The sequence below is a fragment of the Trachemys scripta genome, chromosome 5 (assembly GCF_013100865.1).
Source record: "Trachemys scripta elegans isolate TJP31775 chromosome 5, CAS_Tse_1.0, whole genome shotgun sequence".
Lineage (NCBI taxonomy): Eukaryota > Metazoa > Chordata > Testudines > Emydidae > Trachemys > Trachemys scripta.
Genome location: NC_048302.1, coordinates 121,339,718 through 121,358,989, shown reverse-complemented (window position 1 = coordinate 121,358,989; position 19,272 = coordinate 121,339,718). Strand labels below are relative to the sequence as shown.

The following is a 19,272-nucleotide window of genomic DNA, read 5'->3' as shown; positions in this document are numbered from 1 at the left end:
GGGAGGGGGAAATCCCGGACATTGTGAGTGCTTTACAAATTCCCCCCGGACGCTATTTTTAGCGCGAAAAGGAGGACATGTCCGGGTAAATCCGGACGAATGGTAACCCTAGTTTTCAGACAGCCTCATTTTCGCTTGTCTTCAGGTGTCAGTCTTATTTCTACTCTGGTGATGTTTTCATCTGAAGCACGTGGCCAATCCATGTCCAATGCCTCCTAGCAATGATGGTGCTCATAGCCTGTTGGCTGCATTGTGTCAATAGATCTTGGTTTGAGATTGTTCTGGGACAAAAAATTTGGAGGATTTTTCTGAAGCAGGTTGTATGGAATGAAGACAGTTTGGACATGTCATACTCTCTCATTCCCCAGCATTCTGAACTATAAGGTAGTGTTGAAAGTACACAGCGCTGATAAATCTTGAGTTTGGTTTTGGCGTTGTATTTTGATGATTTCCAGACTGTATTTAAGCTCCTGAAGGTGTTCCTGACTTTATTGATTTTGTTCCAAATGTCCTGGCTTGTTCCACCGTCCTGGCTGATGGTGCTGCCCAAGTATGTGAATGTTTCTACATTGGTGAGAACATAATCCTCTATCCATACTGGTGATGGTGAGGCAATACTAAAGGTCATGATATCTGTTTTATTGCAGTTGATTTTCAGTCCAATTTGCTGGCTGAATGCATTGAGTCGAGTTGTTTTTCTTGTATATGGTGTTGGGTATGTGATAGGAGAGCGACATCATCTGCGAAGGCCAGGTCTTCAAGGGATGATAAGAGTGTCCATTTAATGCCTCTTGACATGTCTTCTGTTGTGCACCGCATTACCCAGTCGATGGCAATGTTGAAGAGGATTGCAGACATGACACACTGCTGACATACTCTTGTTTTGACTTCAAAACTGAGCTCCCTGTCATCAACACTGCATGTAAAGTTGAAATAGAAGCTTTTGATTACGTTGATTTTTACGGAAAGGAATTCGATATGCCCACAGAAGTTAACGAGGAACCGTCTAACAAAATGACACGGCTTATCAGTGGTAAATGGCAGACACCAACAAACACTCTCATTAGCAACAAACAAGGCCACCTACTAACAACTAAAAAAGAACAAGAAATGCGCTGGACAGAGCATTTCAAAGAATTGCTGAACAGGGAGCCACCTAAAGAGGAAGCAAACATCCAGGAGGCAGAAGAAGATCTTGACATCAACACAGACATCCCAACTAAGGAAGAGATCATTCAAGCCATCATATCCTTAAAAAAATGGGAACGCTCCTGGCAAGGATAACTTGAATGCAGAATTGTTCAAGCTAAATCCTAAAGTAGCAGCATTTATCCTGGCCCCTCTATTTACATCAATCTGGGAAAGGGGAAAAGTGCCAGATGAGTGGACCAATGGGGTTATAGTGAAGATACCAAAGAAAGGAACTCTCAGAGATTGTAATAACTGGTGTGGTATCACACTTTTATCTGTGCCAAGCAAAGTATTGTGTAAGATCATAGTCCAATGTACAGTATATCGGAAGCAATTTATAGCGTTCTCAGAAAAGAGCAGTCTGGTTTTCGGAAAGGGCGTGGATGCACAGACTAGATCTTCACTCTACGAAACAAAATAGAACAGTGCTTAGAATGGCAACGGCAACTCTACATAAAATATGGTGCATCTGTGGGTATGGCTACACTTGCAGCTATGCAGCGCTGTGACTTAAACCTGTCTTCGTACAGCTGAGTAGGGAAAGCGCTGCAGTCTGTCCACACTGACAGCGCACTGTCGTGGCCACATTTGCAGCACTTGCAGCGGCATTGGGAGCGGTGCATTATGGGCAGATATCCCATAGCTATCCCACAGAGCACCTCTTCCCATTCTGGCGCCATGGGTTGTGGGAAAGATGCGGGGCATTCTGGGTCCTGTCCCAACACCTCGTGATGCATCGCTTCGCATCCCAGCAATCCCTGTGTTTCCGTCCACATTTGGCGCCATCTTTCAACGGTTTCTGTGCAGCACGATCTGTGTTCCATTTCGGTCTGTGGGAAATGGAGTCTGAACTGCTGAGGAGTATGCTGACGAGTCTCGCCAGCACGTCTCGTTTGGCAGTCAAGCTATTCCTTAAGATCCAAAGTGACAGTGAGGAGTCCGATGATGATAGCGAGTCACGTAACGCGTATGACATGAAATTGCTTGTGGCATTCACGGACATGCTCAGCACTGTGGAACGCCGCTTTTGGGCTCGGGAAACAAGCACTGAGTGGTTGGATCACATCATCATGCAAGTCAGGGATGATGAGCAGTGGCTGCAGAACTTTCGGATGAGAAAAGCCACTTTCATGGGACTGTGGGAGGAGCTTGCCCCCACCCTGCGGTGCAAGGACACGAGATTGAGAGCTGCCCTGCCGGTGGAGAAGCGGGTGGCTATTGGAAGCTGGCAACTCCAGACAGCTACCGATCGGTTGCGAACCAGTTTGGAGTGGGAAAGTCAACCGTTGGAATCGTGTTAATGCAAGTTTGCAAGGCCATTAATCGCATCCTGCTAAGAAGAACCGTGACTCTGGGTAATGTGCAGGACATTGTGGATGGCTTTGCACAAATGGGTTTCCCTAACTGCGGAGGGGCGATAGATGGGACGCACGTTCCTATTCTGGCGCACCCCACCTAGCATCTGAGTACGTTAATCGGAAGGGGTATTTCTCTATGGTTCTCCAGGCTCTTGTGGATCACCGTGGGTGTTTCATTGACATTAACGCAGGCTGGCCCGGAAAGGTGCATGATGCACGCATCTTTCGGAACACTGGCCTGTTCAGGAAGCTGCAGGCCGGGACTTTTTTCCCAGAGTGGAAGATCACAGTAGGGGAAGTCGAAATGCTCATTGTGATCCTTGGAGACCCCGCTTACCCGTTAATGCCGTGGCTCATGAAACCCTATACAGGGAGCCTTGACAGCAGCAAGGAACAGTTCAACTACAGGCTGAGCTGGTGCCGAATGACTGTGGAGTGTGCTTTTGGCCGTTTAAAGGGCTGCTGGCGATCTCTGTATGGGAAGCTGCTGGACTTGGCCGAAAACAGCATCCCCGCAGTTATATCCGCATGCTGTACCCTCCATAATATTTGTGAAGGGAAGGGTGAAAGATTCAGTCAGGCATGGACCTCCGATGTTCAACACCTGGAGGCTGAATTTGCACAGCCAGAGAGCAGGGCTATTAGAGGGGCCCAGCACGGGGCTGCAAGGATTAGGGATGCCATGAGGGAGCAATTTGAGGCTGAAAACCAGCAGTAATGTCTGGTGCCCTGCACGGGAGTGAAGTGCAGTGGATACAATGTTAGTAGGAATCTGTGTTTGCTAAGCTGATTTGCAGTGCCTGTTTCTTTCCTGGGCTAAGGTATCTTTTAAGGTATCTTTTACTTTATGCAATAATAAAGAATGTTTTCAAAGCCAAAAAATCCATTTATTGAAAAGAAATTCATTTATTGAAAGAAACACAACTGTTTGGGAATCAGAAAGGGCAAGGGGGTGGGGTGGGGAGCGGTACAATCACAGATTTGCGTATGTCCTGTCTGAAGCGCTGTGCAATGAGTACTGCACTTCAGGATGGGTATACTGCATGGTGATGGGGGTTGAGTGCAGAGGGTAAAGGTCGTAGTTCTCAGGGCTGGTTGGTGAAGATACAGATGTTGGAGGCAGCTGGTGGTGGTAAGAACCCGGATGTTGGGGAAAGTGGGTTGGAGGTGACATGAGGGCACAAGGGAAAGAGTTTTGAAACAAGGGCTGCAGGGGGGGCGGGCGCAGTAGTGCTCCGCCTGCATGGCTACTAGCGCCTGGATAGAGTCCGCTTGGCGCTCCATGATGCTTATCAGCCGCTCCGTGCTTTGCTTCCGGTGCGCTGCATTTTCCTTGCGGATCCTACTTTCACTCTCCCTCCACTCCTGTGCTTTTTTATTCTCTGTAAGAAATTGATGCATCACTTCGTGCAGCATGTCTTTGCTTTTTTGCGGTCTCTTCTGGAGTTTTTGCAGTCTGTCAGCCGGTGATAACACGGACAGCTGAGATCTCAAGGTTGCATCTGTAAAGGCAAAATGCAACACTTAACAGAGGCAGCATTGTTTATACCAGACAGTCATGATTCCCCCACACTTAAGGAGGGCACACACAGTCTACACAATAGCATAATTTTCCCTTCCCAAAGAGAATGCACATAACCCACGGGAGCCCCAAAATGGTGAGTAAGGGGGACTGATTGTTTCAGGGCTGTACTGTCCTCTGGGTTTCTGTGCCTTGGGGAGAGCCAAGATCTGCAGGGGGCACCTACACTGAACACTGCCCCAACATTTTCCACAGGAGTTTATCCTGGAAGATATCTCGCTGCTGAGGGTGATCTGGGAAGCAAGGGAGGGTCTTCTACTGCAATGTGGCTTCCGCCCTGGCCCACATGCAGCTTGCCTGTGTGCAGCAATGGTCCCCCCGCCCCTTGCGGCACAGTGGCACAGACACGTTAGCCTGACTGGGACAAGGACCACAGTGGCTCTCCCAATAAACCTGTGTTGCCCACGTTCTGGATGAGACTTTTGAAGAGATTACCGAGGCCGATTACCGCGATGTGATAGACCACATCAATGCGCTATTCCGCATCTAGGCATGCATGCAGCCCTAACCCTCCTCTCCCGAAAAATTTCCTTCCGAAAATAAAAGCCGCTTACCAGGAACCTGCTCTTCTGTTTGTCCTCCACCAAGTACCAGCCGCTGCGACTGGCTACCTTCCTCCTGGCTTGAGAAGAGCTCCTGGCTGCATGCCTCCAGGGATTCCGGGGTGTCTCCCCCCGCCCCAGCACCCTCACTCCTGCTTTCCTTCTCCTCCTCCTCCCCCCGCTCTGAAGTGTCCATGGTGTTGCTCGGAGTGGAGGTGGGGTCACCCCCAACTATCGCATCCAGCTCTTTGTAAAAACGGCAGGTTGCGGGGGCAGCACCGGAGCGGTGGTTTGCCTCGCGGGCTTTGTGGTAGGCATTCCACAGCTCCTTCACTTTAATCCTGCATTGGAGTGCATCCCAGTCATGGCCCCTTTCCATCATGGCCCTTGATATCTGCCTGAAGGTATCGTAATTCCTACGGCTGGAGTGCAGCTGGGACTGGACAGCTTCCTCCCCCCAAACACTGATGAAGTCCAGCAACTCGCCTTGCTCCATGTTGGGGCTCGTTTGGCACATGGAGGCATGGTCACCTGGAAAGATTCACTGATAGCACTCCACACCTGGTTGAGCAAACAGGAAGGGGATTTTTAACATTCCTGGGGAATATAAAGGGCGGGTCTGACGGTTGGTCACCTGAGGCCAGGGCAGAAGAGTTCAAACTGATAAGCAGAGTGGCTAGAACAGGCATTGTGGGATACTGCCAAATACTTCTGGAGGCCAATCAGAGCGCATTGGGCGGCCACACTGACGCCGCAGCGTAGCAGCGGCAGCGCAATACTCTTTTTTCCTCTCGGGGAGGTGCAGTACAAGCAGCGCTGTACATGCCTTGCCAGTGTGGACGGGGAGTGAGTTACAGCGCTGTGGGTGGTTTTATTGCGCTGTAACTCTCAAGTGTAGCCAAGGCCTACGTGTTAAAGGATAATTTAAAACAATTGACTTCTAAACATTTTCTCATATGTCTCCAAGTAATAGTTCTAGGTTTTCCATGTTTGTTACCATTGTGTTTGTATGAGAAAGTTGATACCCCACTTGAGCCATTTCCAATGACATTGTATTATCAGAATTTCTATCCGGTGGAGGATCTTGGAGCGGGGTGGCGGGGGCGGAAAGGGGGGAGCGAGTTCTCCCACCATTGAAATTATGGTCCTGTAGATTTTTATGAACCAAATGACACCTTCCTTACTGTTCTGTCACTAACTTGCACATGGAATGAGATTTTTCTTCATTAAGCTCCCAGTCTAATAGGATACAATTGCAAAACCACTATGTGTTCTTATTTCCATTCCAAGTCTCATAAATGATCTTCACTGACGTTTGTAAAGAAAAGTTGTCAACCATTATTGCCTTTGAAAAAAGGGTGAGGATATAAAAATGGGTAGCAGATATGAAGGCAAGGCGTGTGTATTGTTTTCATTTAACTTGCAGCGGGAAACTAGGCAGGCAAGGGGATGGGGAAAGTCCAAGGTAGATGCTCTGCATTGGAAAGAGAAAGTAGGTTTAGGAATAATACTTTTCTTTATTCTAATAAAGTACTTTGTTCAGTGCTAGATGAGAGCAATTTCTGTGATTGCTTACCATTATCTCATTGAAGGCTGGCTTTTTGTTGCTTTCAAATTTTTGCTATGCAAAACAGTGGTTAATAGCAGCTGAAACAAAAGCATTGAAATAAAAATTTTGAACTCATTTGTAACTATTTAGCAACTTATTTTTTTGCATTTGTCCCAGCAGTCCTTTTCAAACAGAAGTGCTATCACTCTTGCTCACAGCCACATCTGCTTGTAACTTCAGGCAAACAGCAGTAGTTAAGGAATCCTTGAAGCAGATCCTTGCTGTATTAGTCATTATCTGGTAATGTGGTGTGCAGAACACGTCATTGTTATGTGGATTCATTTTCATTATAAATGTAGCTCTTCTAAGAGGTCTCTAACAATTCTATAATGATACATTTACTATGTAAAACAGTTTGGCAACCAAACCAAAAGCAAAATCTAAGGAACAATAGAGATTCAATGCTGAGTCTCTGGTGATGCTAAAATATCATAGCACTTACTATTTTCCTTGAGCGCTGTTGGATACAAATTTTCATATACAAAGTATGTGTGCTGATATTTTATATTGGGTTTGCTGATTTCCAACCTGAAACATTAGTGCAGTTGAATTAAACAAACTTTTTTGTGTAACAGATATTTACCAATACCATTTAGAATGGTACTGAGAAACTAAAAAAAAACTGAGAAAGCCAGACTCTAGTGTAAAACTGGAGATAATTTCTTAATTTATACTGATATGTAAGAGAGCAAAATTTGGCTCTAAAAATGAGTACATAGAAAAATGGAGAGGTGTTATGGCATCATTTATATTGTTCTATTTTTTCTTCAGGTCCCTATTTATTTATACTGTCTACCTCTTACTATCCATGATACTGGTTTAGCTAGTGTAATTACTATGCATGATGCATGAAGTTGGCTTGTTTGGAGGGTTAATCTCTGGGACCCTGTTTAGAGTAAAGCCTATAGCTGGGCTAATCAAAAATAATTTTAGCTATCTCTAAGTGGTCTTTGTTCATTAGAAGTTGACTGTTTTCTGTAACACACACTAGGAGCCAGGGCACAAAATGGTAAGAGTAACTTGCTCTCTTGCCCCTTCCCTTCTGTTTCTTGGCTCTGCTTGTATCAAATTGCAGAGTAGCTCTTCCCCACCCTCCCAGTGAGGGGGATGAGAGAAGTGGCACTGCAAAAAGGTGTGGAGATGGCTTTCTAGCCTCCTGCAGTGCTGCTTACTCTGTCTTGGAGCTGAGCACTTCATGGACAAAAGGAAAGAAGCCCCTACCCCACTGACCCAGCCCCGGTCCCCAGTCCTAGCTCACTCATCAATCCATAATCACCTGGGGGCAGACAGGTCCCAGGACCACTATCCTTTGAAACTGAAAAGGATTGTGGAATTGAGAGGGTTATTACAAAAGGTATAGGTAGCATAGAATTTGGAGCGAATCAGTTGAAACATTGCACTAAAACCCCTGTAAACTGGTTATTCTAAAAGAAGTTGTTGGCTACATCATCATGAGACTAATCTACCATCTACGGTTCTTTCTCAAATTTAAATTGAGTTGTACAATGGTATAAAATGTTTCATTTGCATGTTTGCCCAATTAATAAATACTTCAAAGTTATGGACACTTTAATATTTAACCAGTGAAACAGCCTACCATTAATTGGCAGATCAAACTTACTCTAAATGTAAAGAAAACAAATTATTAATACATTAAAAGATTAGGGCTGTACAATCCACAAACTACACACTGTTTATGAAAGTATTGTCACATTATATTTCATTACTCATTATTACCACAGCTGTCCTACACTACTCACCTAACCTTAATACTGCCTCAAAATATGCAGAGGTCAAAATAACAAATTAAGATGATTAAATCCCTTTTTCTATTAAACAGATTTATTTATTATAATCTAGTAATTTGCCAAATTGCCATTTGTACCCATTCTGCATCACCTGCATTTTCAAAGCTCTACTGAAAGAATAGTTTGTGAAGAGTCCCTTATGTTTTGTGCAAGAATCTTTAGTGATTCTACAGCAGAACATAGACTCTCAGTCTAATACACAACTGATCTGAATCAAAGCTAATGGCAATTTGACAAATTTCTTGTGATTCATTACAAGTTAAAACCTAAATTATGATGTATTGAAATAAATCTTTCATAAACCTGTATAAGAAATATAGGTAAGAAGCACTCACTATGGATCAAAGACAAGTGAGATCATATTGCTGAATACCGATTCAATATGAAATGATATAACGAATGTGCTTTTGGTTGTTAAATTGCTGTATTTATTTTTTATTCTCATATTAGCAGGCCAAATTCTCAGTTTTTAATCAGGATATCTACCACTTTTGGTATGAGCTCTATGCTCAGTTTAGTAAAACACATTTTAGTCAAACAATGCTTTCTATGCCGTGTTAACGCCTCATTTTGGTTATACCTTGCATACAGATGGAATGATTTTAATTGAAGTTATATTTTCTTCATATTTAGAGCAGAAATTAATGTTTTGGGTTTTTTTAGTTTGGTTTGGTTTCATACAAATACAGCATTGGTATGCATATTCTAGGGTAGTTCTGGGCATCTGTGTTAAGAAGAAAAAAAAATATCAACTCTTTTAAAATAATGGGCCTGGTGTAATGCTATTGACTAAAGTGGAATTAGGTAGCATTTTTATTTGGGCCAGTATATTTAGCAGAGAACTTTGAGTGTTAGTTCCAAACCATGAAGACTTGCAAGGGTCTTTTAGTGAGGGGAACACCCAATGAGCTTTTTATAAAATGTTTGTTAACCCTGTGTGAAATGAATTGCAAGGAAAAGGAAAAGCACACACACAAAACAAATGATGAAAGAAGAAAAAATTAAAACTGAAAACCACCACAAATCTCAGGTATAAAAATTGTATTTATATTACAATGAAAGAATGATATAACACAATACTTTCAGTGTGTGCTACACAGCGTAGCAAGCACCATGTACGTGTGTACAAATGAATCTTTACAATATAATACATCTTAGAAGCTATGAAGCGTTCCTTTTCAGATATATATTCCAATGGCTCTGGCACAGAACGCACCCAGTACACCTCTAGAATTTCACCAGAAACATAACCTCCACAACAGGAGGCTCTTTTTCGGTGCCTACCATGTACTTCACATGTAGTGAAATATCAGCCATTTAGACTTGTTATTGCACAGACCCTTTAAACCGCATGCATTGAATGTCACCATATTTTATACCCACATTACCTATGCAAAGTTGAAGGCTGAAGTTAGACTGCCTTCACTATGATTCACTACCAAGGTTTCTATAGGTGTACTTGGGTCACCAGGAATCTTTGTTGGGATTCATTTCTAGAATTTAAGATAATGACAGGCCCAAATGATCAAATGGTTTCTAGCAGTTCCCACTGTATACTTTCCCTTCATTTTAAGCAGTTCCATAGTACACATAACTTAGATATTTCTTTTGGAGCTATCAATTAGGAATATTGCCTTTCATTCACAAACCACATTAACACACATTCATTGTTGGTGAAATGTCTCTCATAGCTGATAATTTTACCTGTTTTATTTTATAGTGAAAGCAGCTCTCCTTTAAAAAAAATAAATCTAAAGTAGCTTGATAGTCATTGCATTCAATTTTGGAAAGGCATTATCGATGGATTGAATGTTTTGACACTTTTTTTTTTTTTAAACACAAGGCGCTGGCCTCTAGCAGTAAATAAATATAATGAAGAAGGATTCTCAAATTTGGTTTTTAAACATTAATAAGGTAATGTCTTCACAAAACAAGTGTATAAAATTAATATCCTTTGTTCAGTGTTTGTGCTGGCTGGGTTTGTAATTGAGAAACGTTTTATTTTGTGTATGGAAATGGCCTTTGAGGAAGAAAAACCAGTGGTAATTAAATAGATTAATAATTGATTTAACATTGATAAAAAGGTCAAATGATCACTTGTCCTACCTGTATATGCTGTTTTATACAACTACAAATGAACTGGGGACTGTATTCCACAGTTGAGCAAGCTTTGGTGTAGCAGACAAGAGCACACTTGTAGACCAAACTCACATGCACACAATCTTTTACCATTTTTTTAAAACATTGTGATTAATTACTTCATCATTTTAACTGAAAATACTAAAATAACATTGGTTTGATAGAACTTGTGGTAAGAAGAAAATAAAAACCATGTAAATATTTATCAAACAAAAAATTCTCCATTTCTCATATGTACTCTCTAGATTGTTACAAACTACCTGCTTGCAAAAAAATTAAGTTGCAGTTGATATGCTTGATCCAGTACCCATTCAAGTCAGTGAGAGTCTTTTCTTTAACTTAAATATGAGTTGTACCAGGTCCTAGCAGACAATACTTCCAAATCTGAAGAAAGTTTTACAATAAGAAATTAACATTTAGTATCTTGTAAATACCAGACATAAACTTTAGCTCTATCATTGATTTGTTTTGTTTTGTTTTTTTGGCCCATTCCTGCATTCACTGTGGCAAAACTCACATTGAAGTCAGTAGGAGCTTTGCATAAGGAAATATAGTATCCAGATCTTGCACAGATCTTAGTCTTCTAAAAAGGGAGGGGTAGGGGTAGGTTGGTTAGCCATCCATCAATTTGTGGAAACAGCTGGGAAGGGTAGGATGGAGTAGGTGACATGCATTGTCCCCCTAAATCTTGTGGGGAATCTGAAAAAAATTAATGCTACCGTAAGCTGATTTGACATTTTCATAGCCCCACCCAGGCAGTGGTACAGAAAATACTCACAACATGACCCAAATTGAGCTGAGGAGGTGATGAACAGTAGGCACCAGCACAAGTGTAGATCCTGGCTGGGACATGGCCTCTTGTAGATACCTTGGGACCTGCAGGTTCTGACGGCAGAATTTCCTCCTTGTTCCATGGGTAGGAGAGCAGTCAACCTCCTCATCTCCTTATGGAACAATTTGAGAAAATTCTGCAAAGAGAACTTTATGGCAATTTTCTCCAGGCCTTGTTCCATGGGAGAGAAGCTCCAGCCTCATACTCCTACAGACCTCACAACTTTCCCCATTTAGAAAGTGCAAAAGAAAGAAACGTAGAAATGTGATATTCTCAATTTTAAAAACATTATAACACAACATGGCAGGATGATTGGATTAGGTGCAGTTACTCCAAGAAAATGATTAAATATCTCTCTCCCATCCCCCCTCCCTTTTTTGCTGTACTGTTTTGATCGCAACACTAATAATTACACACACACAAATGACAAACATCCACCTTAAAATTATTTAAAAAACAAAGCAAAACAGGAAACTATTCATCCCTAGTTGCCATGCCATAAGGTAATGTCATAATTAATAACACTGCTGAATAGGGTGGAGAATAATGTTTTGGAACAGAATCACAGGAATCCATCCATCACCACAGAAATCAAAGGGAGATGGATAGAGCTGTTAGCACTTTGATATGTTTGGGCTACTGGCCTGATCCTGCACAACCTTACTCATGCAAATAGTACATCAGTTGTGCCATTGACTTCAATGGGGCTACTACTATAAGGAAGGATTTGCAGGAATGGGTCCCATGTCTGAAAGTGTCATATTACATCAGACTTTAATTAAGACAAACACTCCATGAAAATGATACCATCTTTCTTTGTCTTGATAATGGTTACCATAATAATATGCAAAAGAGTAAAAACAAATAAAACCCTTTTTATTTCCATTCAGATTATTGGAGTAATTTTTATTGAAAATATAAGATCTACAAAGCCATGGATACCCAGCGTGGAAGAACTCATTAAATTAGCACATTCATCTTTAAAAGGAGAACTTCTGATCAACATAAGGTACAACAATGTTGGATTTAAAATCTCTACTCTCCTTCTGTGAGTTTCAAATCTCTTTTTATTAGGAGGTTCTGTGCAAGAGCTGCTTGTCACGAAAGGAAACACTTTACAATTAATGAATGTGTTCATTATATAATAAATGAACAGCAACAATATACTAGCCTTTTTTTCCCCTGTTAACAGTCGTGTGTTAAAGTAAACACTTAATTTTTCCAGATTTGGAAATTAGTTACATATGCACCAAAGGAGCTAGTAATTTCTGCTGCTTGTCAGCTACACACAATGAGTATATTGCTGTGTGTTTTCCCCAACAATGAGGATTTTAGTAATATGCAAAGGTGTATAACATAATACCAAAACCTGCATCACAGAAAAGGTTAATTGTTGTTTTTTATTATTCAGCTGCCAGAGTTTATAACCTTAGGCCCCTCCCTAAAGCCAAAGTACAGGTGGCCATAAATTAGGTTATGTAAATTAAAAGTATACATTTTCCTTGTTGGCAAGTTCCAAGCAGTAAGCAAGAGTGCAAACAAGGATTGTAAGCTGCCACAAAATGTATTCATATTTCTACTCTCTTGTAAAAGCCAAAGGGAGGGCACATATGTCTAATGTTGAAAGAACAACTGAATCTTTGTTTTGATCATTATGGTCAGTATGTCATGAGTTTTTTATATTTGAATATTAAAATGGTACCACAGTTAGATATCCTATAGCATTATACAATACATTTGTTTCCATACCCATTTAATATTGGTCTCACAGAGACCCTGGTTCAAAAAGCTAACAAAATGTAGATCTGTGTGCTGAAGAATCAAAGGGAGGGCCTCTATGAAGTATAATGTAATTAATGGTTATAACCCTCTCACCAAAACCTAATTTTATAATTGTACTAAAAAGACACCCGGATTGGATGTGAGAGGATTTATAACTCTCAGTGCTTCATTTGTAATAAGATGGACAACTGACCATTCAAACAGAGGGTCTTGAAAGAAACAAAGCTTAGTTGCCTTTAAACAATGAAAAAGGAGAGACATACATAAATGGTCACCAAGGCACAATATGACAAGGGTGAAGAGTCCCTGAGACTCTGGTTTGGGTCTGTACCATTCCCCTCCCTATACAAGTAAATGAGAACATTTAGGAAAATATAATACAAAATCTCTTACAGGAAATATAGACTACACTTGCTAAAATCACTTCTCTAGAAGTGTTTCTAGCTTTTTTTCGTTTCTTTTTTTTTTCTTTTTTTTTTAAAAGACCTTCTTTATACAGATAATGCAAAGACTGGTCCATTTTTCTTACCCAGCAAGCCAAGCTCTAATGACTTCACTAAGCCAATGTTGTATTAAAATACATCTTCGTAGTATTGCTACAATTTGGGTAAATATGTTCTGAACAGCTTGATGAGTACTAAATAAACTTTGCTGTTTTACAGCATACACTTTATTTTTTTGCACTTTATTTAAGAATAGAAAATGCAATTATAGCGTGCAAAAGAAGAAAAAATGATTAATTATCCTCTAGCTGAATACTGTAATTATAAGCCATGCCTTCCATAAAAATGTATTGGCAGCTATAAATAGGAAAAAAGAAACATTAGCAAACATTCCTTGTAAGGAGAGGTTTAATTATCAAAATCTGGATCATTTGAGCTCTGTATTCTTTACAAAAATACCGAAATGTTTCAAAAGTCATCTCTTCCATAATAACAGGTTAACACTCCAGTGTTACTTTGTGCTAGCTCTGTTATCATGGTGAGAATGATTTGCTGCTGGTTGGATGCTGATTGCAAAAAGCAAAAGAAAGTTGAGATCATTCCACATGAAGTCATTATTAGAGCTGGCTTTTTTCCTCCCCATTTTGAAGTACAGTAGTGACTTGTTAATACGATCTTTTTTCTAAAGATCATCTGAGATTTGGAGATTTTTTCTGTCTGCCTCTCTCAAACACAACTAGTAAAAGAATTTATACTCTACAGCCTGTTATAAAGCATTAATAATTTTTCATGAAGAAAAAAAAACAAGAAAAAAAAGTAGTTGAATTTTTATAGATTTGAATCACTAACACATCATAGATTGCATTTATTCTTCAATATTTGAAAATGGTTTCTGCAAAATCAAAATGATTTTCTTATTAAACTTCCTTATGCCATCATATGCTTCCAACAGTTTGATTTTAATACTTCTTGCATGGAATGATATGATTTTTTAAAATTTGCAGTATGGCTACATCAAGCTAGCTTTAAGTCACAACTGTACCTAACCACAGTTCTCTGCAGCAAAACCATGATTTACAATATCGAATATTGTGGTTACAGTGCAGGGAATCGTGGGTACAAAACCTCCATTTCAGAGTGCTGTGGTTGGGGTTTCCCGGAAGAGTGGCAGTTGACACCTCTGGAATTTTCTTCTATAAGTGCTTCAGTTAGATGGTCCTGAGCTGAATTGGAAACTCAGGCACTATGAGAGCCTGGCATTAAGTCTGCGGGAATGTGTATAGCCACCATCACTTGAACTGCTTTGCAAACTGTAGTGGTCTTCAACATCACTGGCACTTCCAATACTGTCCATTTCACCTGGTGTAAATTCCATTCCTTCAATGTCTACTTCTAAATGAAACACAAAAGGCAGATTTTCAGAAATGTAGAGAATACAGTCAGTTACTGTGGGCTGATATTGAACATGTTATTAAAAGCCTAATGTGAAAGTCAAACCACACTTAATTTTCCCAAATAATATTTTTAAATTCAGTGCTTTAGTGAAAAGTACCAGACTGACAGCCCTAGGAATTAAATCCGCTACATATTTAACCACATAACAAATACAACATGACATCAGCACTAAAGGCTTTCTCATACTGTCCTGAACCCTGGTATGGAGAGACCATCTCACAATGTGTAAAGATCATCTCTAGGGCTAAAAAAATAATAGTTTAGCTCCCAAGACAATTTAATACTAGCAGTCTGTGCTGACACTACCAACAAAGGTGACAGTTAGTGACAACTATGGTACAGCCATCTGTCCACTAAGAATTGGACTGATACCAACAACTCATTTCACACAAGCCACTGAAAATCCATCATTTGGGAACAAGTTTGAGTAACTAACAACCAACAAGGAAGGGTACCATAGAGCTGAAAGATCCATATTTTATGATTAATACTTTGAATCACACAGCCCAAACTTTTGGTGATGAATATGATCCTGGACAAAATTTTCAAGCGTTTTCAGGTCTGAATAATGCTTTACACAGAAATAAAACAGTCTATTAATCAATATAATTTAAGGGACGATATGCCCATTTTACCAATCCTTCACAAAAACAACTCTAACCATGTAATGCTAAATTTAAAAAAAACTGTCAAAAATGCATGCAATACAAATGCAATGGCAGTACAAAACTCTGAATGTATTATTACAGCTGGTCAAAAAACAGACATTTTTGCCAACATTTTCAGAAAGGTAAACTTATGAATGAAAAAATGAACTAAATTTTTTGTCTTCCAGCTTCCTTGGAAAAACTGAAAACATTTTTTCTGATTATTTCTGGTTTGGAAAAGGCTGTTTTTCAATTAAAGTTTTTTTGTTTGAAAAATCTCAACCAGCTCTGCTTATTATCCAGAGAAGGAAGAACATGGAACAACCAGGAGACAAGCAGTATTAGAGACTTAGCAATCTGAAGAAATGTCCAGGGCCAGTTCCTGGCACCAGACGAGAAAGCACGTGTCTGGGGCGGCACATTGTAAGGGGCGGCATTCCGGCCAATCTTGGGGCGGCACATTCCGGCCGCCTTACCGGCAGCCTGGTCCGCAGCTCCGGAGCCCCTGGCTGGCTCCCCGTGCTCCCCCAGTCCCAGCCCTGCAGGGGCACGGACCCTGGCCCGGGGGGGCAAGAACTAGCGATCCCCGCCGCTCACCGTGCCGCCAGGCTCCCCAGGACATGCCACTCCCCACTGCCTGTACCGGTCTCCGCCTCCCGCACCGCTCTGAGCCCGGCCCAGCCGAGCCGCCTTTAAAGGAGCGGCTGAGCCAGCACCTCCTGCAGCCCCCGGGGGTTCCGCCTGCCCAGCCGGGAGAGGCACCCCAAGGCCTGAGGGGGGAGCCCCTCTCGCCCGGCTGCAAGGCGCCGCCCTTCACCCCCCTGCGAGCCGCCCTTGACCGCCCTCCACACCCTCTCTGCGGCTGCCATTTTTTTTTTTTGGCTTGGGGCGGCAAAAAAGCTAGAGCTGGCCCTGGAAATGTCCTAACAAAGAGTCAGATTCTGATATTCTTGCTCACAACAAGTAGCACCTTGTTTTACAAACAGTCCCATTCATTTGAATGGGACCACTTTTGGACTAAAGTGTTACTCATCCTGACCAAGGATATCTGCATCTAATTCCAACAGCTCAATACTAATCCCAGTGAAGTCAATGGCAAAACTACCGCTGACTTAGTAAGATGCAGGATCAAGTACAAGACACCAGCATGGTACATGCATATGACATAAAGAAAATTGAACTGCAGTTACTTATAAACAAAAACTATTATCGAAGTAATAAATTTAACTTGTGACAGCAAGTAACCAAAACCAGGAAATAAAAAAGCTAAATTTGACATGCCACCCTTAAGTCACAGCTGGCAAGACTGGGACCTGTCTTCAAAAAGGACATAATTACCTTTTAAGAAAATAAACACTGACTATATCTTTCATTATAACTTCAAGTCAAAATAAAAAAAATGTAATACAAGAAGTAATAGACAAGATAAATATATACTAAGGGATATTATCCTTGATGCAGGTGTAAAATTTCCATTAATGTTAGTGGGAACTCATCTCACTAATCAGGAGAGATTAGTCCCCATGATGTATTATTAAAATCATGGCATAGAGGAATTTATGTTATTATTCACTCAGTAAGATAGTTGCCAATACTCCAACTCTTACATTTCTATATGGTTTACTGCTTTTACAATCTTGTCTTGTTACGGTGCTGCTCACATCCCGTTATAGAAACTGCTAAATGAGCTACTAGATCATGTGCTGGATCAACTGGTGAAAATCAGGATAGGTTCAATAAACTCACGAAGATTTACAGCAGCGGAGGATCTTGCCCTTAGTCTCAAGTACCATGGGCGACAGCATTTGGAAAATGTGATGTATTCAGGGATTATATTAACTACAATACATCTACTCTGTAAAATATTTTCTAATATGTTACCAACATATATTAGAATAAACATACTTACAACAATATTATTTTTAATACAAACTTATAATGTGAAATACAGAAGACAACAAAATTCTTAACAATAATCTATCATATTGGAGTAAATTTCATTTTTAATACTTGCATTGATTACTGATTTATGATAAATACACTCAGCTAGATTCTGCATTACCCATGTGAAGTAGTAACCTTACTTTGTAATTAGTCCCACTGATGACATAAGAATTTACTCAGAATAGAACAGATTCCAATGGGACAGCATGCAGAATAAGATACTACTAAATTTGAGTAAGGATGGAAGAAGCTGGTCCAAAGTTTTAATAAACCAGGAGACCTCTCTTGTTAGATTACCTTGTTCAGAATCAGTGGATATTGTTGATCCCATACTGTCAGTGCGGATACGTTCCATGCCCTGCACGGATAGTTGTTCCAATCTACGTTTGAGGTAGCGGTGCTCCCGCTGTAATTGTTCTTTAATATTTAGAGCTTTTCGGTCCTGTTCTTCCAATTTCTTTGGGGGTGAAAAATAAATAATTAAATCATTAACTTATACCAATTTTAAAATGTAAGTAACTTGTTTCAAAATATTTCAATCCATGTTTCTCATATATATGTAATATTTAAAAAATACAAACATATATGGTGGGCCAAAATCTTTTCTTTAGTTCCACTGACTTCAGTAGTTTCAACTGCGGAAGCCAGCAGTGAGTTTGGCCCGTAATAGAACACCTATGCTTTGAAAATATCACTTAGAAATTGCTGAGCAACTGGAAAGACTTTCTCAGACTAAGACCCAATTATTGTTGCATTAGTGCTGGGAAATACTTAAATCACTGTACCAATCATTACAAAAAGAAATGAAAAACAGACCATATTAGATTAATACAGAATAAAATAACAAGCAAGAACCAGTTTTCAGTCAGAATGTAATGCTTCCTTAGGTGTAAAAGGGGTTTTAATAATAGATTTTAAGGCCAGAAGGGATCATTCTGATCACTGTCTGACCTCCTGCGTAACACAGGCCAGATAAGTTTTACTACTTAAGGTTCTCATTAGTTAGGCAATACTGTGATATCATTACAGTAGAAACGGTTTGTTAATGTGAATTTTCTACTTGTACGGTCTATTTGCTTTCCCCCAAATTTCTCCTTGGTAAGTACTGTTCATACATTTGTCATGAAATAGGGGTGTAAAGCCAAATGTCGTAGACAAAAAGCCAGTAAGGTAATTATATTGTCTACCCAAAATTTCCCTTATAGTTTTAATAAGAGAAGTTACTGATCAGTTAATACTCAAAGCAAAAACAAAAGAAAAGCACCCCCAAGATTTGTGCCGTGTTGCTTCTATAAATGGCTACATTATTAATATCAATTTTTGTCTGAGATTTTGACTGAGCCTTTTTGCCAAGTCACCTAAGATCATTTATTGAGGAAAAAAATGGAAGAAGATACTACACTAACTTGGAAATAAATATAAAGAAGTCTGGGATCATACACAAAAAAATATCCACAAATCAAGACCTCGTACATGTAATATATTTTCCTCAGAGACCAACTCCATTAACAATTAAAAATGCGTTATTCTTTTTGCTAGTTGGTCAGAAGCAGTAAGGGAATCTATAGCAAACTCCCACTTTAGCTGCCTTCACATGATTACCAAGATTCAAGAGACTTATTAGGAAGGACCATGGCTGCTGGAAGGACTCTTCGCTCACCATATGAATGTGTTTATGCCTGATTTTCTAGACCAGAGTGCTTCGTGAAAGTGTGGAGCAAACAGCAGGTTACCATCCTGAATGATTCCAAAGATCCTGCTGTTTCAGAGTAGCCATCATAAAACAGACATATTGACCTTTTGAAGGAAGGAATAATGTGCACTGTTGATCTTGGATATTTGCCTCACATTAAGACTTGTCCAAGGCCAGGCACCATTTGTATATATATATATTATACATAGATACACAAAACATTCCAATTGAAAAAGAGATTAGTCCA

The 19,272-nt window shown here is 40.3% G+C and overlaps 1 protein-coding gene and 2 long non-coding RNA genes across 4 annotated transcripts in view; 1 reads left to right on the top strand and 2 right to left on the bottom strand.

The window, feature by feature from the left end:
• Nucleotides 1-12,210, top strand: part of LOC117877581 — a 14,869-nt gene extending 2,659 nt beyond the window's left edge. Inside the window, exon 2 of the long non-coding RNA XR_004645764.1 lies at nucleotides 11,952-12,210. This is a non-coding gene — a long non-coding RNA (uncharacterized LOC117877581). The remainder of the gene's footprint in view (nucleotides 1-11,951) is intronic.
• Nucleotides 3,982-4,718, bottom strand: LOC117877582. The gene is made up of 2 exons (XR_004645765.1): nucleotides 4,686-4,718; nucleotides 3,982-4,051 (listed from the first exon to the last, which is right to left on the bottom strand). It is a non-coding gene; the product is annotated as an uncharacterized LOC117877582 (long non-coding RNA).
• MXD4 (MAX dimerization protein 4) overlaps nucleotides 9,912-19,272 on the bottom strand; it is a 48,497-nt gene continuing 39,136 nt past the window's right edge. For both annotated transcript variants that reach the window (XM_034770717.1, XM_034770716.1), the window contains exons 5-6: nucleotides 17,630-17,789; nucleotides 9,912-14,678 (exon numbers count right to left, since the gene is read on the bottom strand). In XM_034770717.1, coding sequence (XP_034626608.1) covers nucleotides 14,530-14,678; nucleotides 17,630-17,789 — 309 coding nt within the window. In that variant the 3' untranslated portion in view covers nucleotides 9,912-14,529. The remainder of the gene's footprint in view (nucleotides 14,679-17,629; nucleotides 17,790-19,272) is intronic.